General features: G+C 45.7%; 1 protein-coding gene across 2 annotated transcripts; it reads left to right on the forward strand.

Moving 5' to 3' along the window:
- The first annotated feature begins 12,800 nt into the window (after positions 1-12,800).
- On the forward strand, positions 12,801-24,166 carry DIRAS3 (DIRAS family GTPase 3). 2 transcript variants are annotated; one of them, XM_029618657.1, is made up of 2 exons: positions 12,801-12,973; positions 20,442-24,166. In XM_029618657.1, exon 2 carries the CDS (start codon positions 20,535-20,537, stop codon positions 21,126-21,128), a length of 594 nt encoding a protein of 197 aa, XP_029474517.1. In that variant the 5' UTR covers positions 12,801-12,973; positions 20,442-20,534; the 3' UTR covers positions 21,129-24,166. The 2 variants fall into 2 exon arrangements, with proteins under 2 accessions (XP_029474517.1, XP_029474516.1); XM_029618656.1 differs by lacking the exon at positions 12,801-12,973 and adding an exon at positions 13,003-13,624.
- Positions 24,167-25,589: the final 1,423 nt, after the last annotated feature.

The raw sequence follows: 25,589 nt of genomic DNA on the forward strand, positions 1-25,589 counted from the left end.
TTCTGGGCACTGATGCAGAGAGCTAGGGACACATAAATTACCCATTTTACATAGCAGGTCTTGCCTATTGCAGCGAGCGCCCAGGAGAGATGGATGTGTGCGTTCAAAAAGCGTGCACCCAGTTTGGACATATGATACTGCATCGGCCTGAAAATGGGTAAAGCATGGTTCGGGAAGTACTTCAAGGGAGCTTTACTCAAAATGTCATGAAGGCTGTCTGCCTGAAGAGCTCTTATGGAGGTCATCATCTCCTCCTTTCTTCAGAAGGCCCATAATCCAGAAGAGGCTTACTGGTGCTGCGGTCTGAACGCTGGAAGTCTTGTTATTCCAGATAGCCCAGCGCATGGTCCACCAAGGGGCGTGGGAGAGCCACGGACCGTTCGACCAATAAGTGGAGCCTGGAGAAGGGATCTTAAACACAGCTGATAAATATTATGTTCTACATTTTTAATGCCTTGTTTTACAATCCTGTAAAACTATAAACAAGAAAAAAAATATTGGCATGAGGATGAGAGAGAGGCCACAAATTATGTAGGTGGCCACTAGGTGGTGGCAGTGTACCAAAGGATCCTGAATCCAGTGATTCTGAACTGCTATTTAGCTCCTTTACTGCAAGAAATGCAGGGTTCAGAAGACAAACAAAGGCAGTCGACGTAAGAAAAGGTGCCAACATACGTGAGGAGGGAACGGTATTCAGACTAAAGTTTCTGTCCAAACAGGGTTTTCGTTAGGTCCATGATAGAAATGCTATTGCACAGAAACAAAAGGTTAACGCATCAAAACTAATGGCTGAAGAGATCTGAAAGGCAATTAACAGAGCATTAATATCTTATCCGCGAGGGAAATACAGCTTATGCTTATGCACAGACCATACATCCTGAGAGTAATGGCTACTGCGATGAATCTATGGGGTTCTCAGTTACCTGAGAAATGTAATTATCCAACAGGCACATTGTAGCATATGCTCATGGGCTGTCATAAAGCGAACTTCCGCAGGAAAGCATTTCGGTCAGATGTGAGGTGATAAATTTTGTCTATTTTGCAATATTTTGTGCAGATCAGCGGTTGCCTGAAGGCTATTATGCTCGCTCAAGAGAATTAATTTGATGTTCTTGGAAAGGTGCTAACCACTTTCTTAAATTGGAAAATATCAATGAAACAGTGCGCTGGAATGGAAAAAAAAAAATTACGAGAATCGCTGCAAAAAGCACTAACATAAAAAGACAATTACAAACGTTTCCTACATTCATCCTTGGGAGAATACTGAAAACCTACGAAGGAGCAGAGGCTCGCGGTTTCGGTGAGGACAGGGTCTGTAATCTGCTTTTTGTGAGGTGTGATTGGTGTGCGAGTGTATGGGTGATGCACTAGGGAATCAAGGTGGAGGAAGAGATCCTTTCAGATGGTTGCGCTTGCACAAGCCGCTATGGCGTATTCTAAAATGTCTTTTGTTTCTTTCTTTGAGTTTGACGTCTATTTACACAATAACATTCATGAACATGCGATGAGCTGTACCAATTATTTCCACCTCAATAAATGAACTGGGGAAAAAAATGAACCCAAAATATCATCTCTCAGGTGCTACCTTTTTTATTGGACTAACAATACATTTCTCGACTAGCTTTCAAGTTAGTCCAATAAAAACGGGTCAACTGTGCATTCAAGTGGACTGACACGGCAACCACACTGCTGAAATATTGGTAAGAAAACAATTTCCTCTTCTTCACTGCTCTGTCTGTCTGACCCTCCCTCTTTCTGTGTGCAAAACCAGCCCAATGGAGTCACACACAGCAAACTGGGTGGCGGCCTTGAGCGGGTCTCCAGGTTGAATAAAATATCTGGAAGCCAAAAAGAATAAATGAACTACTCTGGCAAACTAAATGTGTCCCTAAATTGGAACGTCCTTAATGCCTTTTTAAAAATCTGTGCAACTGGCAAGGCCAGGAGTGCATTCCAGACTCTCCAACCAGCCACTGAAACAAGATGAGCATGGGGAACTGAGGAAATCTCCAAAGTTCATTGTTGTGAAGATCTTAAAGTCCTGTATGGGGCATATATTCATGGGATGGAATTAATCCAAGGTGCTTTTACATTACTTTGCAGTTTATACACCAGCAGAGCAACCTGCCCAGGGAGCCAATGCAGAGAGCACAAAACAGGAGTTAGGTATTCCTACATTTGGGTCCCTGTTAACAGACGTACAACAGAGTTCTGTACAATCCGCAGTGCAAGTAATGTGTTGCATCTCTATACAGAAGAATTAGCGGGGTGAAGAGGAAAATAAGCCAAAATGACATTTTCACCCATCACATGGCCTCCTGCCTTTAAATTGGCTATAGAGACATAATAAGAAAAAGTCTCAAGGGCCTTCTGTGCAATTTTTAAAAAGCCAGCCAGTTTCAACCTCCCAGTAAGACTACCATTAAAATTGATACCATTATTCAACCAGTTCTATGTGAATATTAGAGTGACGTATGCAGTCTATACAGGAAGGAACAAAATCCTGCATCTCTAGTTCTGTAACACTCCATATCAGCAAATTCCCTCAAATTCCCTTATATCACACCATACAAAAAATATATATAAATTCTGGTGTCACCGCAACACTGTTCAGTTCGGAATTAACAGTCTGCTTGGAGTTAGCAATCTGTTGTTATTTAGGAGAGTTGTGGGTGGATCCTTGGACCGATGGCAGATGACCACGCCCCCGGGGGAAGATCCTGAGAGGGACCACTGGTCAGGCTCAGAGTTTGGAGACAGACACACACTAGTTCTTTTATTAGACAGTATACTGAACCACCAGAGGTGGCAGTGGTGAGCTGGAATGCCCAGCTGGGCTGTAGTCCCTCAGATACTGGAACAGCAATCCCTGGAGGCTGAGCTGTAGAGAAAATGAACTATAGTGAGTAGGCAGGGTATGCAGAGTTCATGTACCGAGCCTGATGGTAACACTCACACAATGTCTCACAGAAGCCCAGGAGCTGGAAGGTGTAGGCCTTCAAGGAGCGAGTACCTGTTCCAGGGAAAGCTCTGAGAGAGCGATGGTAACTCACTGATGTAGTTGGCAGTGATGACTTCCAGGCAGAAGAGAGTACCGAGTAAGTCTGGGAACGAGGGCCCCCGAGGAGCGGGTACCCCTAGTAAGTCCGAGGAGGCAGAGTAGCTTAGGTAGAGTAACCCTTGCTAGCTTGGAAAGTTGAAGCGAGTCCGTAGTCATTCCTTGCTAACTCGATGTGTTAGCAAATTCTATATATCCGACGTGGGTGACGTTATCTTCGGGGGACGCCCCAGAGGTTCGCGCCATCGCCGGTACTTCAGTCGGGGCTGCGCCGCGCGTGCACCCCTAGGCCTCCAGGAAACATGGCGGGTTGCAGCGTCTAGCTGGTCTGGGGATGCCGGAGGACCTCGGCAAAAGGATGCCACAGCAGCCAATCTTCCCTTGGACAAAGAGGGAGGCGCCAAAGAGGTAAGGAGGGTGGAGAGAGGGTGTCGAGAACCGACAGACACAACAAACACAAGCACCTTCCGCTGCCATATTTTGTGAAGTAACACAAAACCATGTAGGAAAGACACTCAGCACCTATATAGCAAACCTATCATACTATAACAGCAACAACTCTACTTGTGAAAAAGCAGCACTCTAATAAATATTACACTGGATCCTAGAATACCAGTAGACTTTCTTCTGGAAGAACAAAAATAAATCAGATTGCTACTGATCCCTACACAGGAACTATGCACTAGTGACACCTTTCACCTTAGTCAAGCACACAAAAATATGGATGGACCCTCACCTAATACAGAATAAAAAAACACAAATTAGAATCAGAAACATGCAGATAAAAGCTGAAACCAAGAATATAGACTCTGAGCAGAGCAATACTGGAGAAAGAGAAACAGAAATGCATTTCTTCCTGTACTTTGCAAAAAACAAACCTAGAAAAGATGCACATTTCCTGATATGTTTCAAACTCTAAAAATTGAAAATAAAATCTTTTCTTTTTCACCTTTGTTGTCTGGGCTATTATTTTTCTAATTGGGTTGGTCCAAGTCTATCTTTTCCACATTCCTGGTGTTTATCTTCTAAGTCCTTTTCTAGGATTTCCACCCATTTTCTATTTCTTTTCTTCTCTACTTCTGTCTCTGTGACATTGTTCTTTTCATCTTTTTCTCCATTTTTCTCTTGCTTCTCTATCCACTCAGATTGTACCTCTCAGTTTTCCCTTCTCTCACCCTCCAATCTGAAGTCTGCCTTGCTTCACTTCTTAACTACCTACAAGCTTTCCATCTCCCATCCTGTCTCTCTCAATCACTCTCCAGTCCCCGATCAGACTTGAAAAACTATGCAAAGTTACTGACATGCCAGAATATGCTGAAATGCTAGAATGTATGCTAAGAGTGAAAAGGTTTGTCAAAGTCAGCCGTAAGTTTTGTTCCTGACTTCTGGAATCAATTTACAAGAAATCACATAACTTAGAAGAATCCCAGTCCCATTAAATTAGAACCAACACATTTTTTTACACCCTAGAACCACTGCTGGCATGTTTTCGTGCTGCTATGTTTAAAAGAAAAAAAATTTTGGTGCACAAATTGATACTCTGTACTAAGCACAGACAATAATTCTGCATTTTGTGAATTTATTTCAAAGTTTTGGTAGTACAGTCTGTGACCACAGTTTCTTTACTATTAATATCACATGACTTATAATAAAAGGAAAATATTGTAGATCTTTGTTTTTCTGTTAGTAAATGTTTTAAAGGTAATATAACGTTAGATAAAATAACCAACAAAATATTTCAAAATAAAAATTAACAAATTTACTGTGCATATACAGTAAAATTGAAAGAAAATGTACTAAAAATGTTCTTTAAAAAAAACCAAAATAAAACTACATCCTAGAATTGCTGCCAACATGTTTGCATACCGCTAGATTGTAGGCTCTTATCAGTGAAAGAAAACAAATTTTTTTTGGTGAGCAAACTGATGTTCTGTTATACACAAGTGTCAGAGTGCAGATAGAAATCAAAGCACCTCAAAAGATCAATCAGTGTGAGCAGAAATTGAGAAAATTCATGTACATGAAATCATGCCATGGCAGTTCTAAGGTGTACAATGTGTAAAACAAAAATTGAAGGGGGTGTGGGGATAACATTTTCAGGGATCAAAGATCATAATAAATGATGACAAGTCACTAAATTTCAACCTAGTGTGATCATGTACATGGATTGTGCAAGCCTTTAAAATCTTCACTGGCATGAAAACATGCCGCAGCGGTTCTGTTAACATATATGAGATAAAATTATAGCACAACCCTATTGAGAGAATGTTGTGTTAATGTCATCCAATTAGGAAAATGTTATGCAAACAAATTAGCTCAATGATGTGTAACTTGGAGGTGATAATCTAGTTAATCTATTGTATCAACAATGCTCTCTGAGACTGCCTCTGAATTGCCTTGCTCTTAATCTCTCACTCTCCTGGAATATTCATACTTTATCTAAAGAAAGATCTTTCTTTAAGCTGCCAGTATTCTTTATTTTGAGCACCCGCAATATCTCTAGACACACTTTCCCCATTCTCACATGCTCCCTACAGCCACATTTCCCCCTCCTCCCACTCCCTCCAGATGCTATTTTCTCCTTCTTACACCCTCCCTTTCTCAAAGACTCTACCCCCCTTTCTCACACCCTCCCTATCCAGCCTCTCATCCTTTTTACTCCCTTTCCCGGTTGATTTCTGCTGCATTTGGCGGCTTGCGGGATGGCCCTGCAAACTGTTTCATTCACCCAGGGCCGCCGGCATATTTCCAGATTCTAGGCCTTGCCAGGCACGGCTCTGGACGTCACTGCATTGCCTCTCCTCTGGACCCCCCTTTAGGCGTGCGCTCCCAACGGTCAGCCACTTATAGGAGCCGAGGCGGGAACTCAGCCCCAGTGCCCTTTGATGACAACATGGGCCCTTCAGTATAAAAGGCTCCCTCTAAGGAACAACAAATCTCCTGCTTCAAGCAGTGTGTGTTGCTCCTGCGTTCCTGATTGTCCTGCATTCCAGCTTATTCTTGTGTTTCTGTCCCAGCCTTCTGCATTCCAACTAGTTCCTGTTCTAGCCTTGCCTTGCCCAGCCTGCCTTGCCTAACCTGTCTCATCCACCTTTGCCTTGCCCATGCCAGCCCATCTTGTCTCGTCCAGCTTTGTCTTGTCCAGTATCCTATGGACCTCTTGATGTTTAAAGGGAAACATGTGTGGGAAATTAATTTAAGCAGTTATTTATTTTATGTGAAGAACTTTGTACTGTGATAGAAAGCAGTGGAGCAGAGAATCACTAATATTACTAGTGTAATTATTTGATTATAAGGCCTATAAGTTCTGAGAATAAATATGCCATTTTTCTTAGCCTGCTTGTAACAAGAAACAAGTCATGAGATCAGATATAGTAAAGAGCAGTTACTCAGGAGCCTAGCTGTGCAGATCTTGTGTCCATGGCCCTATGTACAGAATATTATGTACATTTTTGGCGACTCTGATGGGACCTATAGTTGCGGCTATAGTTCTTTAGCTGTAGTGTGTGGATTTTGGTGGACAAAATTCTACACTACATTCTCGGACATTTAATTGGCTTTAAGTCCGAAGGAAGTGTTCCCAGTCTTAAGTGTTCGCAGTCTTAAGTATTCTGGAGGGTTACCCGGAAGACAGTTGAGCTCAGAGAAGATGTTTAATGAAGTTTTTAAGCTGCCCTGGAGGTTTTGTGTTTTTTTAAGGATCCATTCTGTAAGTAAATAATTTTCAGAAAAAACCCCAATATCAGAGGAAAACAGGACAGTAGCAACTTGGCCACATCTGTTTGCTGATGTGATAAAGATAGACAGTTGGGGGCTGAAGAACACATGGGAGTAGCCCAAAGAAGAAACTAGAGCATAGGTTAGAAGAATTAACTTAAGAAGAGAAACATGAGACAAACTGTTTGAAATCATAGGAAGAACAAATCAGAGGAAAAGCTTTTGAATATTACAGTGGTTAATTCATTGCCTGATGAACTGTTCCTGCTCTTCCAACATTGTTTTTCCGTCTTTCCAAAGATATATAAGACACATTGGAGACTGTGAGGGGAAGTATATTTGTATATATTCTTTAATGCAAACTCTATAATCTTGTATGCTTTTATTGCTTATTCTCAGACTTATAAGTATTAGGGATGTGAATCGTGTCCTCGATCGTCTTAACGATCGATTTCGGCTGGGAGGGGGAGGGAATCGTATTGTTGCCGTTTGGGGGGGTAAAATATCGTGAAAAATCGTGAAAATCGTTAAAAAATCGAAAAATCGAAAAACCGGCACATTAAAACCCCCTAAAACCCACCCCCGACCCTTTAAATTAAATCCCCCACCCCCAAATAACTTAAATAACCTGCGGGTCCAGCGGCGGTCCGGAACGGCAGCGGTCCGGAACGGGCTCCTGCTCCTGCATCTTGTCGTCTTCGGCCGGCGCCATTTTCCAAAATGGCGCCGAAAAATGGCGGCGGCCATAGACGAAAAAGATTGGACGGCAGGAGGTCCTTCCGGACCCCCGCTGGACTTTTGGCAAGTCTCGTGGGGGTCAGGAGGCCCCCCACAAGCTGGCCAAAAGTTCCTGGAGGTCCAGCGGGGGTCAGGGAGCGATTTACCGCCGCGAATCATTTTCGTACGGAAAATGGCGCCGGCAGGAGATCGACTGCAGGAGGTCGTTCAGCGAGGGTTCCGGCGCCTCGCTGAACGACCTCCTGCAGTCGATCTCCTGCCGGCGCCATTTTCCGTACGAAAACGATTTGCGGCGGGAAATCGCTCCCTGACCCCCGCTGGACCTCCAGGAACTTTTGGCCAGCTTGTGGGGGGCCTCCTGACCCCCACGAGACTTGCCAAAAGTCCAGCGGGGGTCCGGAAGGACCTCCTGCCGTCCAATCTTTTTCGTCTATGGCCGCCGCCATTTTTCGGCGCCATTTTGGAAAATGGCGCCGGCCGAAGACGACAAGATGCAGGAGCAGGAGCCCGTTCCGGACCGCTGCCGTTCCGGACCGCCGCTGGACCCGCAGGTTATTTAAGTTATTTGGGGGGGGTTCGGGAGGGTGGGGGATTTAATTTAAAGGGTCGGGGGTGGGTTTTAGGGGGTTTTAGTGTGCCGGCTCATGATTCTAACGATTTATAACGATAAATCGTTAGAATCTGTATTGTATTGTGTTCCATAACGGTTTAAGACGATATTAAAATTATCGGACGATAATTTTAATCGTCCTAAAACGATTCACATCCCTAATAAGTATAACTTCTATACTTATAAATAAATGTGTTGTGTATTCTATGATAAAATAACCACCAATTTTCCTACTCACTACGACATGTGAGCAAATCAACCTCTAAACACAAAAAAAAATCCCAAGGGGTACCACAAATATATTACAGAGCTTGAATAAAAAAGACAGCCACTTAGTGTGAGCAGAAAATGGGCAGTCACACCTGGTGACAGAGGACTCAAGTTTGCTGAAGTTGCTCTGCTATAATCGGGGGAACGTGAGGAGGAGAAGGGATGCCATAACCCTGTTGAAAGCTCAGGGATTGTTCTCACTCCCAAGGCTCATGGCGTGCCTCACTGAACCATGCAGCACATTTTTTCAGTTTGTCGACTGCTTGCATCTAAGTGAAAGAAAGGAAGCGGGGCTACTCGAATATTAAAGCACACCATCGTCAGAGTCAACCACACCCCACCAACTGAGAATTAGGAGGAGCAGGGGCAGAGTATTCTGTTCAGTGCCCGCAGGGCAGGAAACTGCTCCAACATCCCTGTGAACACGGTGTGGAAAGGTTCTGCCTCCAGGCAGGAGCACATGGAGGCCTTGAGGTGGGCCCCACGATCTAGCAGGGTTATCTTTGCCCTCCCCAGGGTTGGCAGATGACCTGTTTGCTGGCCACAGCCAGGTAGTTGCCCAGATGGTCCTGCATCCCCTCAGCATCATGTGCCCCTGTATGAAGAAATGGATAAAATGAAGCTGGAAATGAAGAAATAGTGTATCTAGAAAGGAAAAGAAAAGTGCTGACTGGCTGGCTGAAACCCACTAGCAGGTGTATCTGTCTCGTCCCTTTCACAGAAGGAACACAGGGGTGAGGTGTCCCTGAAATGTGCTAAAAAAGCTGCTGCCGCTGCTTAGGGTGCCAGTACTGCCTTCCTTGACAGGTCCCCGGCTTTCTTGGGAGTCGGCCCTGCATAGCACGAAGCCCACTGGGGATCCCCCTCGTCTCCTATCTCTGACCACCACATCGAGTCAGGTCTGGAGACCAGGCCAAGGTAACTAGAGCCCCTTTTCTCCGTGCACCACAAAAACACAGCAGGGAAATTACTGCAGTCTGCTAAAACTGGGGGGGGGGGGGGTGGAAGAGGCGGAGGCTGAGGATGCCCTGTCCCAGGGACCCTAGACCCAATGAACAGGTTCAAAGAGGCAGGGGATGTGTGGCAGGCACTTCCAGCCTGCAAGACCCTCTCAATCAAGGCAAACTGGTTAGCAGTCGGGACAACTTGAATTTATTTTATTTCAAAATGTTTATATCCCGCCTCTCCAGACAAAGTATGAACTAGGTGGTTTACAACAGTATCAAATGAATAAAAAATGCAATACACAGTATAAAATAAAATAAAAAGTATGAAAAAGTAAAAACGGGTAAAGTAAATGGGTTGAACAGATAAGTGGGGAGTTAGGTTTGATGCTGCTGAAGGCGAATGAACATAAGTTTGCTTTAAGGACATTTTAAAATCGTTTTGTGGTAGAGATGAGTTGAATGGGTTCAGGCAGTGAATTCCACAGGATGGGGCCAGCTACTCGTAGCGCAGAACAGAGCCGCACAGTGGAAGGGTTAAATTAGGTTGTGAATTATGGATAGAACTTTGTATTGGACACGGTAATAGACTGGTAACCAACGTAGGTACTGAAGAATGGGGGTGTAATATGTTCACGACCGGGGGTGTTGGTTAATAAACAGGCTGCAGTATTTTGAATTAGTTGGAGCAGGCGAATAGTGGTATTAGGAAGAGTGAGGTAAAGGGAGTGGCAGTAATCTAAGCTGGTTGGTATGAGAGCTTGTAGGACTACTCTGAAGTCTGAGGGATAAAGTAGGGGTTTTAGCTTTTTTAACAAATGAAATGTGCAAAAAGATTTTTTTTTTTTTTTACTGTTGTCTAAATGTTTGCAGTCAGAGATAAGTTTGAGTCAATTATAATATCTAGATTACGGACATGCTGGGCAATTTGAATAATGCAATTGTTAAATGGAAATTCAGTAGGTAAATGTTCAGATGGAGTGGATATTGTTAGGATAATTTCAGTTTTAGTTGTGTTTAGCTTTAAACAGTTATGAGATAAGCAAAGAACATAAGAACATAAGAAAATGCCATACTGGGTCAGACCAAGGGTCCATCAAGCCCAGCATCCTGTTTCCAACAGTGGCCAATCCAGGCCATAAGAACCTGGCAAGTACCCAAAAACTAAGTCTATTCCATGTAACCATTGCTAATGGCAGTGGCTATTCTCTAAGTGAACTTAATAGCAGGTAATGGACTTCTCCTCCAAGAACTTATCCAATCTTTTTTTAAACACAGCTATACTAACTGCACGAACCACATTCTCTGGCAACAAATTCCAGAGTTTAATTGTGCGTTGAGTAAAAAAGAACTTTCTCCGATTAGTTTTAAATGTGCCCCATGCTAACTTCATGGAGTGTCCCCTAGTCCTTCTACTATACGAAAGAGTAAATAACCGATTCACATCTACCCGTTCTAGACCTCTCATGATTTTAAACACCTCTATCATATCCCCCCTCAGTCGTCTCTTCTCCAAGCTGAAAAGTCCTAACCTCTTTAGTCTTTCCTCATAGGGGAGTTGTTCCATTCCCCTTATCATTTTGGTAGCCCTTCTCTGTACCTTCTCCATCGCAATTATATCTTTTTTGAGATGCGGCGACCAGAATTGTACACAGTATTCAAGGTGCGGTCTCACCATGGAGCGATACAGAGGCATTATGACATTTTCCGTTTTATTCATCATTCCTTTTCTAATAATTCCCAACATTCTGTTTGCTTTTTTGACTGCCGCAGCACACTGAACCGACGATTTCAATGTGTTATCCACTATGACACCTAGATCTCTTTCTTGGGTTGTAGCACCTAATATGGAACCCAACATCGTGTAATTATAGCATGGGTTATTTTTCCCTATATGCATCACCTTGCACTTATCCACATTAAATTTCATCTGCCATTTGGATGCCCAATTTTCCAGTCTCACAAGGTCTTCCTGCAATTTATCACAATCTGCTTGTGATTTAACTACTCTGCACAATTTTGTGTCATCTGCAAATTTGATTATCTCACTCTTCGTATTTCTTTCCAGATCATTTATAAATATATTGAACAGTAAGGGTCCCAATACAGATCCCTGAGGCACTCCACTGTCCACTCCCTTCCACTGAGAAAATTGCCCATTTAATCCTACTCTCTGTTTCCTGTCTTTTAGCCAGTTTGCAATCCACGAAAGGACATCGCCACCTATCCCATGACTTTTTACTTTTCCTAGAAGCCTCTCATGAGGAACTTTGTCAAACGCCTTCTGAAAATCCAAGTATACTATATCTACCGGTTCACATTTATCCACATGTTTATTAACTCCTTCAAAAAAGTGAAGCAGATTTGTGAGGCAAGACTTGCCCTGGGTAAAGCCATGCTGACTTTGTTCCATTAAACCATGTCTTTCTATATGTTCTGTGATTTTGATGTTTAGAACACTTTCCACTATTTTTCCTGGCACTGAAGTCAGGCTAACCGGTCTGTAGTTTCCCGGATCGCCCCTGGAGCCCTTTTTAAATATTGGGGTTACATTTGCTATCCTCCAGGGAACAGAGTAGGGAATGAGAAACTGAATATCATCAGTGTAGATTTTAAAATGAAGGCCTAATCCATCAAGGAGATGACAAAGGGGAAGTAGGTATATATTGAAAGGGACAGCTGATGGGGAAGAGCCTCGCAGGACGCCTGTATCAGTGACATACCAGGAAGAACTGGAATTGCTCATATTGATTTTTTTGAGGGCGATTGGATAAAATCTTCCAGAGGGGGGAAGATTGGCAACGTGAGGGGAATCTTTTGTCTCTCCCCTCCTCCACCCCATTGCCTGCCGCATTCCTGAAGATCTCCAACCGAAAAACATAAATTATTTTGTTTTACTATAAATCCTATCTTACTAAGTAGAAGCCAACACCTGATTTTTTTTTTTTTTTTGCAATGAGTGGGAAGGAAACGTGGAAGGAATTTTTTCATGACTTTCATTCTCACAGAATCCTGCTGACGCCTCTACAATAGCTGAAGAAATATCAAATACTAAATGCATGTCAGGGTGCTCATACGTCAATAGCAGAAATACCATTTTGTTTACGCACCACCCTTTTTTTTTTTTTTTGCAGATATTTTTAATGTTTGTACAGGCTTCCTGGCGCTGGGAATTCTATTCATTAAACAGAGTTGCTAGCAAGTTCGGTGCTAGCATTTTAAACGTAATTAATTCCGCCTTGCAAACAGCTCCGATCTTGTGACTGTTTGTCCTTGTTTTCCTCCAGCCCTAAAGCCGCGTTCCTGTTAATCGCATTATTATTCCAGGCCAGTGCCATGAATGGGATGTTCCACTGACCTAAAACATGAATGAAAGGACGGGTGAGCGTAAACAAGCGGAGACCAGCGCTGCCCCGCCCCGCCCCCCTCCCTCCCGGGGGGTGATCTGAAAGGCAGACGCCGCTCGGGTACCGCAGACACCGAGGGGCGGCTGCCGGAGAGGCGGTGGGCGTTGCCCCGCGGGCACGGTCAGGGGTTGGGGGGGACCCGCCTGCGCCCCTCCCCTTCCCTCGGCAGTGGGCTCGCCCTGGCTCAGCGCAGGAGGCGGCTGGGGGTGCGGAGAACTCCCGGGAGCGGGTAGGTGCCGTCCCTCTCGGAGCAGGCGCGGGGCGGGGTCATCGTCCCGGGAGGGAGAGGGGGCGGCCTCGGCTTTCCGTTCCCGGGCGCAGCCCGCTGTGCAGGCTCGGGGGGGCGCTGTCGGGGGCTGCAGCCCGCTCATCTCTTCGATCTTCGTCCGCCCTGGTGGCGCCTCGGCATCGGGTTGGGCGAGTCCATCGTTTCGCTGCCAGGGGGCTTTATTTTTTTTTTTTTTAATTATTATTATTTTTATCCTGCAAAGGGGGACCCGGCTTCCCTTCCCGGCAATTTTGCCAGGGAGCTTCCGGGGAGGCGGGAGGAAGAGGCGGCAGAGAGATTCCCAGTTCGGGGGGGCCGGAACCGGGAGAAGTTGCATTGATCGTTGATCTGAGGCTGGAGGTGCAATTATCCCGCCCCCGGCGTGGGTGTGAGCAGGGAACATCGCCCGATGCGCAGATAAAAGGGGGACGTGAAAGGCGGTTTATTAGTTTTGTCTGGGGGGGGAGAGGGGGTCGTTGCTCGCCAGTTGGTGCAGCAGCCGCTTGGCGGATGGAGCTCTACGGCACGAATCTCCTGCAGCGGACGTAATTCTCGGGACCTCGGCCGCTCCACCCTTCACCGAGCACCGGGGCAGCGCGGAGATCTTGCAAGGTAATGTGCTGTTTCGAACAGACGCCTAGCTCTAACTTTAACCTGTGACCGTCTTCGGATGTAACCGATCTCAGCCGTCTTGGGCGTGTATCCTTTTGCTTATGCGTTTGCATTCTTTCATACGTTTGACAGCATTCAAAACCTTTTATTTTGCCATCTGTTACTTGCGCTTTGTTGGGGGGTGATGAATTCATGTGGCAAAAGCTGGAACACCCGCCCCCACCCCGCCGCAGTAAGGCGCCCCAGACCAGATGCCTCCAATAACATTTCCTTACCACCCAGAACACCTCTGGCCAGTGGAGTAAATAGACCACAGCTTACGGAACAAATCAAATATAATCTAGCGGTAAACTAATACCCACACCAGTGCAAGGAGACGCTTTCTTTCATTATTGCGAATGCTCCACCTTTTGCTCCTCATCCAGATGTGCAGAGCTGGACATCTGAGGTATGGGACAGCTGTGCTGTGCTGTCCCTACCAATTTTCCTTGTAAACACCTCCCCAGTCCACCTTTATCCTAGTTTCTTAATTGTCCATAGACTTCCCTTGCCACCTAAAAAAATGAGGATTTATCTAATGTTTAGGTACTTGCCAGGTACTTGTGACTTGGATTGACCACTGTTGGAAACAGGATACTGGGCTTGATGGATCCTCGGTCTGACCCATGGCATATTTTATGTTCTTATGAGGAGAGTGGCAGAGGGTATCGGCAGGCACCTTTCACCAACTGTGCGTGGCTATGATAACTTAACCTAGGTGTGCCCCACCATTCAAACTCCCCCAAGTAAGCCACTCGGACTAATTTCTTCCAATAACATTTATCTTATTACCACACAGACTGCATTGTAAGAGTGGAAAATCTAGCCTATAGTTTACAGAACAAATCACACATGCATCTTTCTGTAAACTATTATCCACAGCCATGCAGCACTCACCGGCAAGGAAACCTTTCCCCCCCTCATCCAGATGTGCTGTGCGGTCCCTACTAACTTTTCTTGTAAAGGCCTCCCCAGGCCACCTGGATTCATGGTCCGAGGCCACCTTTATCCTTGTTTCATAATAGCGCTTCCATTTCTCCAGGCACCTGGTATATGTGGTCAGAGTACAAAGCAGGTGTTTTGGGTACTAAATTAATACGCAAGGGCCCCCCCCCTATCCAGTGCCTAAGTGCCCAAAATCTTAGCCATCCTTATAATTTTTTGGCTGGTGAGCTGCTGCCTCAGGAGGGACCAGTAACTCTTGCCCCATCATCCTAAACATCGGGGTTCATCCTGGTTTGAGTGTAATTCCAGATTTAAAATGGCCAAACCTAGCTCTATGAGGTGGACCTTGTCTGTGCATTGGTTTGTTAGTGCCTCTTACTTTTATTTTTGTCACAGCCAAAGTAATCACAAAGTTGCCTGCTTCCCTGTTTATTTTTTTGCCTACTTTACTCTATTCCCTTAAAGCCCCTGGCTCTCTTCCAGATCAGCCTTGGGATGATCCGAGACCAGGGGATAACCACACCAGTCATTGCATTTCTATCCATGTTATATCTTTTTTTTTTTTTTAATTTTAATGATTAAGTTGATTCGTTGTTAGTGATACGAAGTCATTACCTCCCCGCGTGACTGACGGTGATGTCCTGCTTGAATTGTTCCCTGGCCGCCTGCCAAAGCATGGAGATGGAGTGATACCATTTAATTACCTCCTCTCTCCTGTGCTATGTTCAAGGCCTTGCCAGCTGCTCGTTTTGCGTCCCAAAATATAAACGGATGGCCTATGGTCCCTATAATCTTTTGCCGATTGCTCCACGTTATCCTTTCTCCTGTCGCAATAAGACATCGCATCGTTGCCAGCGCTGCTCGCCCCCTCACGTAGCCCCTGAATCTTTTGGATTTCCGGCCCCCAGTTTGGCTTACTTGCTCATCCTCCATGCCCAGTTCTCTGGCGCGAGGCACCGCTCCAGTCTGAAAAGAATGTGCCCCGAAACCTCAAGGTAACTTGTCATTCACGCTCTGTGTCTGAGAGAGAAGTCCCCCTCCCATCCTTGTGCATAAAGAATTGCCCCCTGGCTGGGTGGCCGTAAGAGCATAAATACCCCTAGCGCCCTCGCCTGGCTTTTGTTCTCCCCTCTGCCTTCCTCTCCTTACCTACGCTTCTGCGTGAATATCCACCACTAATACCTCCCCCTTCTGCTAGCACCGGTCCGGTACCTTCTCTTCTTGCTTTCTGCCACTAACTCGTGCTCTGAAGGCCATGAGGAATGTCACTAAGGCGGCCCTGAATAATTCAGCTTCGTAGGTATCTCTCTCTTGTTTTTGTTAGTAGGGCCCCCATCATCTTTTCTAAAACGCCCGGTGTTATCGGCTTCATTCAGGCCCTGCTTATACCGGATTGCCTCTTCTGTCCCCTCGTTATTTTCTTTAATAAGGGTGCTCTTGTAAAGTCTTCCATCCACGAATCTTACGAAAGAAGGTGATCCCTGCCAAGGTACCCCTGTCCTTCATGGCAAGTATAAAACTACCAAATTCCCTACGCTGAAGCCTGCCAGGCTGTGTGAGCCTCTTTTTGGCCATAAATATCCTCAGCTTCTCGCCCTATCTCCCTCACTAGGGACTGCTGCACCAGGTCGGTCGCCCCATGAGCCCAATTTACCATAAGCCCCCACAGGGATTTGGACCTCTGATTCCAGCAGCCCGAAATACCGCAGGAAGGAGCAGCAGTTGTTGTGGTTTCATTTGCCAGGGATAAGCTTGGTTTTGGATTCTGCATTTGGCTCCAAACACTTCAGAACCAGCAGTCTTAGCGAGCCCATCACTGACTTTCAGAGTGCTGACTCTGTCTGTAGGCTGCCCACAAACCACCCTCTCTTGCTTTTTTTCAGTTCCACTGCCCGTATGTGAATAGCCGATCAGTAAAAGCTCCGAAAAGGTCACGCCCTTTGTCAAACTCCTAAACTGCCTTTCACTGCGCCCCGTAACCCGTCTGGGTATTTGCGCCAGAGCCCTTTCCTCCTCACTGCCTCTGTGAACCAGCGCGATTCGTACTGCCACCCTCTGGCAGGTTCCACGTTCTCGTAGTGTCAAGTGGCGAGGAATCGCTCCCATACCGCCAGAGTCCCCTTTTTATCTCTGCGGGACCCCTCCCCGTATGAAGTGGCGAGATTTCCTAATGCCAGCAGTTGCCAGCTCCCTAACAGTGGCTCTAGCCATTGGCATCGTGGCATGTGACGTTCAGATGGCGTATCTGTGCTTGCAGCTGTTTTAATCTTGTCCATTAAATCCTTTAGTTTTGCCCATGAATAGTCTCGCATCCTTGTTGCTCGAGTCGACTTTTGGTGCCCAGAAAGGTTAACATAACTTGCACGGGGCTCCCTGTTTTTTTCTTGTGAGCTAACAGGACTCCAAATCCCCTGCCTTCTTTGAAAAAGCTTCCCGCATCTCCCCACATAACCCAGATCCTTCTGACTCGTGAAAAGAAAGCTCTCCAGGTACTGCACTGCTTGGTTGGGGCTGGTAATCCTCGCCGCGAGAAGGCGCTGAACTTTTCAAACAGACCTAGGAGGTGGAGCAATTCAGGGGGGAGAAACTGTGAAAGTAAAACTTGCCCTCAGTTTGGAAATCCAGCAGATCTACAGCTTTTTGGGTGCACAGGTTAAAGCCTGACTGACTGCTAACCAGGCCTAATCACTGCCAAACATATGAGCAAGCACAGTGCCGGGTCCAAGCCCCTTTCAGAGTACGACAGGTGATCTATACATCCCCACCAGATTCCTTTTATTTATTTTTTTAAGGGGCAGTTATTCTTCCTAACTCTTCTTCTTCTTTTTTTTTTTAACCACCTAATCATGTTCCTTCGCTGACCTAAGATTATCAGCAAATTATTCTGCTTGTGCACCCAGATCGGAGGATACTAAAAGCCCAACTACGGCGTCTAACAGTAATTGCACATCTGGGCTTAGGTAGCTGGGTGTGGAGACCCTGCTGTCGACCCTTAACTGGTGCAGATTGGCGGCTCCTGGCATCCCACGCCGCCTTCTGAAGCATTTAGACTGTGGACAGCCCCCCTCAGCTGCGCCTAAACAGGTATCGTGCACGTGTGCGGGTGACCTGCAGAGCCCTGCTGGATAGGGAGGTTGCCGTGACCCGGGAAAAGCAGGTCCCACCCCCACCCATGAAGCTGTATTGCAGGTGCCCTGCTCGTGTCCCCGCTGCCCTCTTTCCGGTCTAGTCTTGCCACTAACCACAAAGCTGATATCCTTGGCCCAGTCCAGGTTTTTCTTTTCCGCCAATATTGTGGCTGAAGGATGGAGCCACCCGTTGCCAGGATAAGTTAGGCACACATCACAAATAATACCAAGTTATTTAAATAAAATGCCCAGCCTTTCTCTGGGTGGCGCCCGCTAGGATCCTAAATGCCGCTGACCAGTTTGCAGTGCTCTTTATGACTGGTTGCTCTGGATTATTACATTTTACCCCGTCGGCCTCTCTTCCTGTCCTCAGTAAATCAAACATCTTAACACATTCATTAAATTAAAAAAAAAAAAAATCTTTTCCATTCCTGCTGCTCGCGCATGGATCTCCTCGCCCCAGCCAGGCTGCTCACCCTTACCGACTCCGCTGCCCCTGCTGCCCGCTTATTACCGTCACTGATATTCCACCCCTTTTCCAGAATACAGTCCATAGATAACGTTTGCTCCCCGAGCCTCCTGCGGTGGCTCTGGGCTCCCATTGCTTTCCCATTCCCCTCCCCCCTCGCTCTCCCTTCACGTTCCTCTTTCTTCGCCGCAGGGACTTAAGCTGTTTCCCTTGCCCGTGGCTGCGGAGCTCATTGTCATTCTCGCAGCGGTGGTGACTGTTCCTCCTGTGCTCTTCTGCGTGTTAAGCTGCTTCCAGCTGTTTATCGAATGCCGTCCCGCAGCACCAATCTGGTGTTCTCTGGCTTCTGCTGACCTTGCTGTACGTCGACCCCCCCCCCCCCCCCCCTGCCTGTTACAAGGATGACTTCTCATTGCGTCCCCCTCCATCAGTGCCTGCCTGACTCTCTCCCCTACTCGCGCTCGCTGTGGGAGTTGTCTTTTTACCTTTCTCACGTCTCTAGCTTGTGATGCTGGGGCTTTGCTGACTGGTAATGAGGGCCTGCAGCTGTCCTGCACCGTGAGCGGTGGTCACGGCCCCTCGCCTGGCTTATTAAATCTGTGAGCTGCTGGTCCCTGTCGTGTCCTTGCTGCTCCTGGCTCCTCTCTGTCTCTGCTCCCAGCTCTCTTCCTGCTCCTGCGCCCTTCTTGTGCATTTCTGCTCACTCCTGGACAACTTGTTGTTGAGCTGCTTTTCTGTGCACCTTTTGCGTGGCCTGCAGTGCGCTGTTCCCCTGCTTCGGCCACAGCTGCTGGGGCACTGGTGGCCTCTGACTTTGTGATGACTTCCATGGTTGTGACCCCTGCTGTCCCTACATTTTTTTTTGTGGCTATCTCTGGGCTGTGCTGCTTTGGGAGAGTGCCCGGACTCTGCTAACTTACAGTTCTGCTTAGCCTCCGAGTCGGTAGGAATCTTGTTTTTTATTTTTCTGGGGTTCTCTTCAGGTCCAGTTTCTTGCAATATCCCACTGGACTTGGCCTGCCTGCCTGCCACTGCTGCATCACCTCTTCCCATGCAGGGACAAAAGCAGAATGCCAGGAGTGGGTGCCGTGTCAGCCACGACGTGGCCAGACAATGCCAGCTTCTCTCTAACTTGCCCATCTAAATATGGCCATCGGCTATTTTCCCCAAGATGGTCTCCAGTCAATCAAAATAAAAGCCCCCAGCTACTCCTCCAAGATAGCCACCCTGTGAGCCAACCACAGAATGGCCACCACAGGTGCAGCCAACCCCCCCAGTATGGCTGGCAAATGCGTTGATGGTGCCAGCAGCACTGCAGGTCTCCTGAGGGAGTCGCTCACAAATGGAACTGCAATGGCCTAGCTGTGCAGTGTTTTTTGTTTCACAGGACAAATGCCTACCTGTGGCGGAGCATTGCCAAGCTGGAGGTAAGCTTTGCACTTTGCCCTGGCTGGAATACCGCAGCAGGAGGCAAGCAGTGGGTTTGGGCAGAAGGTGTGCAGAATGGCAGCTGAGCTGGCCAGGAGGGAGACTAAATCTGTCGAGCTGATGGTGGGACCAGGAGGGCACCCAGGAAGATCTGGGACAGTAAGGGAAAGGGCCGCCTCCTCCATGGCATGGGGGACGCAGTGAGATGTGAGGAGATCCCTCACGGTCAGCTAGGGGCCACGCAGGAGCAAGACTTACTGGCACGGCCTGGTGGGGTGGTACTTTTGTTACTGTCATCAGTTCTCCTTCCCTCCATAAGAGACATGTTACTTTCCCGGACGTTTGTCCTCTGTGCTTCTGGTCAGAATTTATTAAAATGCCCTCCTTTCTCCGTCCTCCCATCCCCAGCCTAATCCTTCTGGTTTTTTCTTTCTGCCCCTCCCCTCCCCCACCCAACTAGAAAACAGGGTGGGGGAAGTCACCAAAGGTGGAGGCTGGGGGTTATGCACCCTTAGCCACCTATGGACAGCTATGGTGACTGTGTGAGTGCATTGCTGTCCTACAGATCTGCATAACGCTGGAGGAGTGGCTTGTTCATTGGCAGCAGGGGGGAGGAGGTTTATATATAATATATGTAGGGACCTTCGTTTTCCCTTTTTTTTTTTTTTATTACATTGAAATCCCCAGGAGAAATTAAAATAAAAACTGAAAATAAAGGTCCCTAATATACAATAAGTGTGATATGCTGAAGGTAGGTAATATTTACAAATTACTCATGGGGGCGCTGTTTTATTTTTTTCCTCTCCAGGTCTTCTATCCATTTGGGCATGGTAAGTGCAAGGAAGTCTGGCATCTAGAACTGGAAGCATTTTGAGTTTCCTTGGGTGGCAACGCAAGCACCATGCCGGAACAAAGCAACGACTATAGGGTAGTTGTGTTCGGAGCTGCAGGGGTTGGCAAAAGCTCGCTGGTTCTCCGTTTTGTGATGGGGACTTTCAGGGAAACCTACATCCCTACCATAGAAGACACTTACAGGCAGGTGATCAGCTGCGACAAGAACATCTGTACCCTTCAGATTACAGACACCACGGGAAGCCACCAGTTTCCGGCCATGCAGAGGCTGTCCATCTCCAAGGGCCATGCCTTCATCCTGGTGTATTCCGTCATCAGCAAGCAGTCCATGGAAGAACTGCAGCCCATCTACGAGCAGATTTGCCAGATCAAAGGGGACATCCAGAACATCCCCATCATGCTGGTGGGCAACAAGAGTGACGAAAGCCAGAGAGAGGTGGCTGCAAGCGAGGGGCAGGCCCAGGCCACTAGGTGGAAATGCTCCTTTATGGAAACGTCAGCCAAAACGAACTACAACGTGCAGGAGCTCTTCCAGGAGCTGCTGAACCTGGAAAAGAGGCGAACTGTCAGTCTGCAGGTGGACGGAAAGAAATGCAAGCAACAGAAAAAGGACAAACTGAAAGGCAAATGTTCTCTTATGTAGTGTTTTTTTTTTTTTTATATGCTGTGGGAGCGGGAGGGATTCTCCACAATGCGTGACGCGGTCCGAGCGTGAACTTCTCTCTCCCAACTGCACGGAACTGTGGGAACGTCCCCCTCTAACAGATACCACGAACCCTGACAGAAATAGCATCCGTTCCAACCAGTCCTATTCCATGTTGACTTTACCAGTTCAATTAGCTCTTTAAACGTTTTACTGTAAGAAAGCATTGGCTGCATGTTGTAGGAACACCTCGGCTAGTGTTGCCTAAGATATCACAGGCACTTCTAAATAAAGTTTGCACAAGAGTAAAAATGCAGAACACATTAAAGATACAGCACATATCTGTATGTTGTTTTTTCTAAAACTGACTTCAAAGTCGATTGTGTGCAAAATCCAGTTCTATAGTGTACATGCTGTAGTCCTGCAAAACGTTTTCATCACATGATTAATAAAAAGCTGACAATGGTAAGGAATTCAGATGACCAAGCCACAAATCCATATTGCGATTCTTAGGTAATCTTGTGCACTGTTGGTGTGACGTCTATGACCTATTAGCAAAGAGGCTGCTTGTTTCCCAAGACAAGTAAGGTTTTTCATGCTCCTTTTTGGCTAGGCATCCTGTGAGAGAACATTCAACTGTAACTTAATTAAAGCTCTGTGCCACTTCTGATATCTTATCTCTTATTAACAGCGCAGAGTTGAAGCAGCTTCTCATTTGGAAACTTTTTGTCCATTTCATTATTTCTTTTATCACCTGACCTGGCCCAGATACTTTCTTAATTTATTTGTTTCTAATAAACTTATTGTAACAGTCCTAAAGCCTTGAGGTTAGTCTCTTTTTTTTTTTTTCCTTGATTTTGTTAATAGGATTAGATGTGTAACTAAGGCGTTTTTCTTTCATTTTGTGCCTGTGAAAAATTCTTAGTAAAATCTGGCCTATAGTGCATGCTCATGGTGATGAGGGAAGTGTGGTGCATGCCTATTAATGATGTGTGTGGGCAAGATTATAAGATAGATTTAATAATGATATAGCTATCTATATAATTGGAGCTTCCCGAACCTGGCCTGGTGCCTCCACAGCCTTTTGGGTTTTTAAGATATCCACAATAAAGATGCAGAAGAAATCTGAATGCATTCAATACCCAGCATCTGCAACATTGTCATGCATATTCATTGTGGATATCATGAAAACCAGCCTGGCTGGGCGCTCCCTAGGAGAGGTGTGGAAAGACCTGATGCAGGGGTGGCCAGCTCCAGTCTGCAAGAGGCACAAATGGGTCTGGTTTTCAGGATATCCCACCAATGAATATGCAGGTGAGATTTGCATGCATGATATTCATTATGAATATCCTGAAAGTCTGGCTGTCGAGCACTGGAGTTAGTCTCCCCCCAGTGTAATGCATCTCTGTGTACAGCAGTTCCTCCCAACCCTTTGCTGGAGGCACACCTATCCACTTGGGTTTTCAGGATAATCCATAATAAATATACATTAGATAGGTTTGCATGCAGTGGAGACCCAACGTATGCAAATCTTTCATGCGTGTTCATTGAGGAAATTCTGAAAATTCAATTGACTAGATGTGCCTCCAGGAGACGGATGGAAAACACTGATGTACGAGGTCGTTCATGTATTTTAGGTTATCTGTAACTGTACCATAATTGTATGAAGGATGCATGATCTGATATCTTATAATGAAAGATTTCAAATTTACCAAGGTAGAGTTAGTTCCTAAAATAAAATAAAATTGCAGTGCAAGACATACATTTTTTTTTTTTTTACACATTTTTCCTCTGATTTTGTGTATCTCAATGTTTGTAGCCAAACACATCACATTTGTTTATTAGCAAGTATTTTATTTTGCGTTGTGCAAGTGGAGAGAGAGAGAAGGAAACAGATGGGAGTTGAGTTGAGCAATGTGTATATTAATAAATTGGAAAAGAATGGGCTGTGGGGGTCAGGGTTGACACTTTGTTTGCATTGCCGTTCCCTGCTGAATGTAGATGTTTTCTGACAAAACAGTCAGAGCTGGGGCGATTCCCTAGCTTAGGCACTGCCTTGTGCAATCCAGACCCCTGGTCACAATTCCTTTACAAGCAGCGTTTCAACAGTGAAATATGTGGCAATTCATAGGTTCAATTTTTAATCAAACTTACAGCTCAGCATGGAAGATAAATTGAAAATGTTAAATATGTGGTGTGGTTGAGGAAAGACTCTTACACTTTGGCCTGAAGTTGTAGGTATTGTTTTGGATTTAATGCTACATCCAGATCCTTAGAAAATCGAACGTCTAGAACATCAACAAAAGCAGGCCAAGCATTTGACGTGACGTCCACTAGCTCTTGCATTAAAGCAACACTGCCTCTTGCTTAATTCATGTGGGCCACGTTTAAGCTTGAAACATTAAAAGATCTGCCCCTGGCTGAAAATTCTTTCAAGCCTATGTGTCTCAAAATTAGTGTAAACAAAAAAAAAAAATTTGAGGTTTCAAATTTGAAAAGGGGTGGGAAAAGATGTAGATATGTCTAATGTTAAACTATACCTCCTATTGCATTACAGGCTACAGCGCCCTGGATAATGATTAAAGAGAGAGGACTAAGGGGAAAAATAGACAAGGAAGCATGACAAATGCGTGTGCTAAGATCCGAGCAGGGACATCTCTTCTGTGTCTGGATCTTAGTAGTAATTACAATGGCAAGGGGAGAATGCACCAAGTCCACATAAGACTGTGCTGTAGACTATTGCTGTTTTGAAGTATTATTATTATTTATTTTTTTTGTCCCCTTCTTTACTTGTCAATTCTATGGTCTTTTCCTTTCTAAGATGACGGCTTTGAGGCTGGGAGTACTGGTTCTGGAGTTCTGAGGGCTTCCCGTTGGATCTCGCACTTTGAATAGAATAAGCCAAGCTCACTGCTCTCTAGTTGCTTGTGTTTATTGTTGCGATGATTTCATTTTGTTAAATGTTTGTTGCTTTACCTGTACACACTAAGCAATAGAACTGATAGAATAAAAGTGAGTATGTATTGGTTCAATAAAATGTCACAAAGCTTATTCTACCTTATCAAGAAGATTTCATTGTGATAAAAAAAAAAAGGTAAATCGACTTCATTGTGATTTAAAGATTTCTACTGAGTTAAAGAAAGCACGTTGTCTTTACAGCGCTTGAACTGAGTTATAAGCTGAGCTTTATTCTTCAGACCTTGAGGGGTTGGGGGTCTCTAATTGCCACCATGATTACTGATGTTTTTGGCTCTCATTCATGCTGACATAGTACTAGAGGAGATGTGGGTCCCTGAAGCCTAGAGGATGGGAATAAAGAAAAGGATCCAAAAAACAAAAGGGGAGCACTGCAGCACGCAAACCAAGCAAATAAATCAGGAAAATGTGCAGGAAAAATTCAATGGCCACACATAATTTTGGGACGCTGTTTATGAAACCGGTTACAGAAAAAATAAAATTGTTTTGTCTCTTCCGACGCAGCCTCTCGGCGAAACACGGGTCGGGGGACCCACCTGGAATCGTACTCTGTCGTAACACTGTGGAATTGCCATTTCAAAAATATAATCCCTTCACTCAAAATTATGTGTGGACATTGAATTTCTTCTGCACATTTTCCTGATTTATTTTAATAAAGAAAAGGGTGCACGGAGGGCAACCCGCGTGGTGCGACAGTTCCTACCCTTAGCAGAAGCCCGGGGATCGTTATCCTCAACCAAAAAGCCTTGATGCTTTTGACACAACTGAAACATCGCTCTCCGCTTTGATGGGAGGGGAATTGGATTCAGAAAGCAACCCACACGGGCCCTGACTTTTTCGATCCGGGGTACTGATATGCAGACTTAAGAGAAAAGGCCCAGGACTGCTTCTATGGCCTAGTCCAAAAGCAAAGCATGTCAAGCAGCATTGCCTGAATTTTCAAGCAGGCTCCTCACCCAGTAAAACGTTGCTAGCAGTAATTTTTTATGGGTTTGACAATTGCTTTGTTTTTTTATTGTAAATATTACTACCCTTATCATAAGGCTTGGTGGTAACTGCATGGACTACTCTTAACCAAAACGAGGGGGTAACTTGCATGTCGTGGCAGATATTACTATAAGAAGCTTGCCAGGCAGACTGGGGGATCATTTGGTCCTTTTCTGCTGTCATTTCTATGCTATTATGTAAAAGACCAACTGGCTCATCCAGTCTACCCAGTTATTTCCGTCCACTCCATTGAAGTTATATCCCAGCTGGCAGCCGTAGAGCATGGCTGCTTTTAAGATGTCTGTCCTTATCTAGGACCATTTCTTCTTTTCCTTTTTTGTAATCTGCCATCTTGGGCAGATGAGCATTCAAACTCTCCCACTTAGTCCACACCCAGCACCCCTCCTTTCTCATGTCTAACCACAAAGCTTTATTATAGTCTAAACAGCTACCAAGGCTTGTAAGGATGCTACCCGAACATCAGGCCTCCCAGGCCCC

Source organism: Rhinatrema bivittatum, chromosome 10 (genome assembly GCF_901001135.1).
Source record: "Rhinatrema bivittatum chromosome 10, aRhiBiv1.1, whole genome shotgun sequence".
NCBI lineage: Eukaryota > Metazoa > Chordata > Amphibia > Gymnophiona > Rhinatrematidae > Rhinatrema > Rhinatrema bivittatum.

Excerpts from the sequence above, each read along its gene's own strand:
- DIRAS3 (XM_029618657.1), top strand. The coding sequence starts at position 20,535 with ATGCCGGAACAAAGCAACGACTATAGGGTAGTTGTGTTCGGAGCTGCA.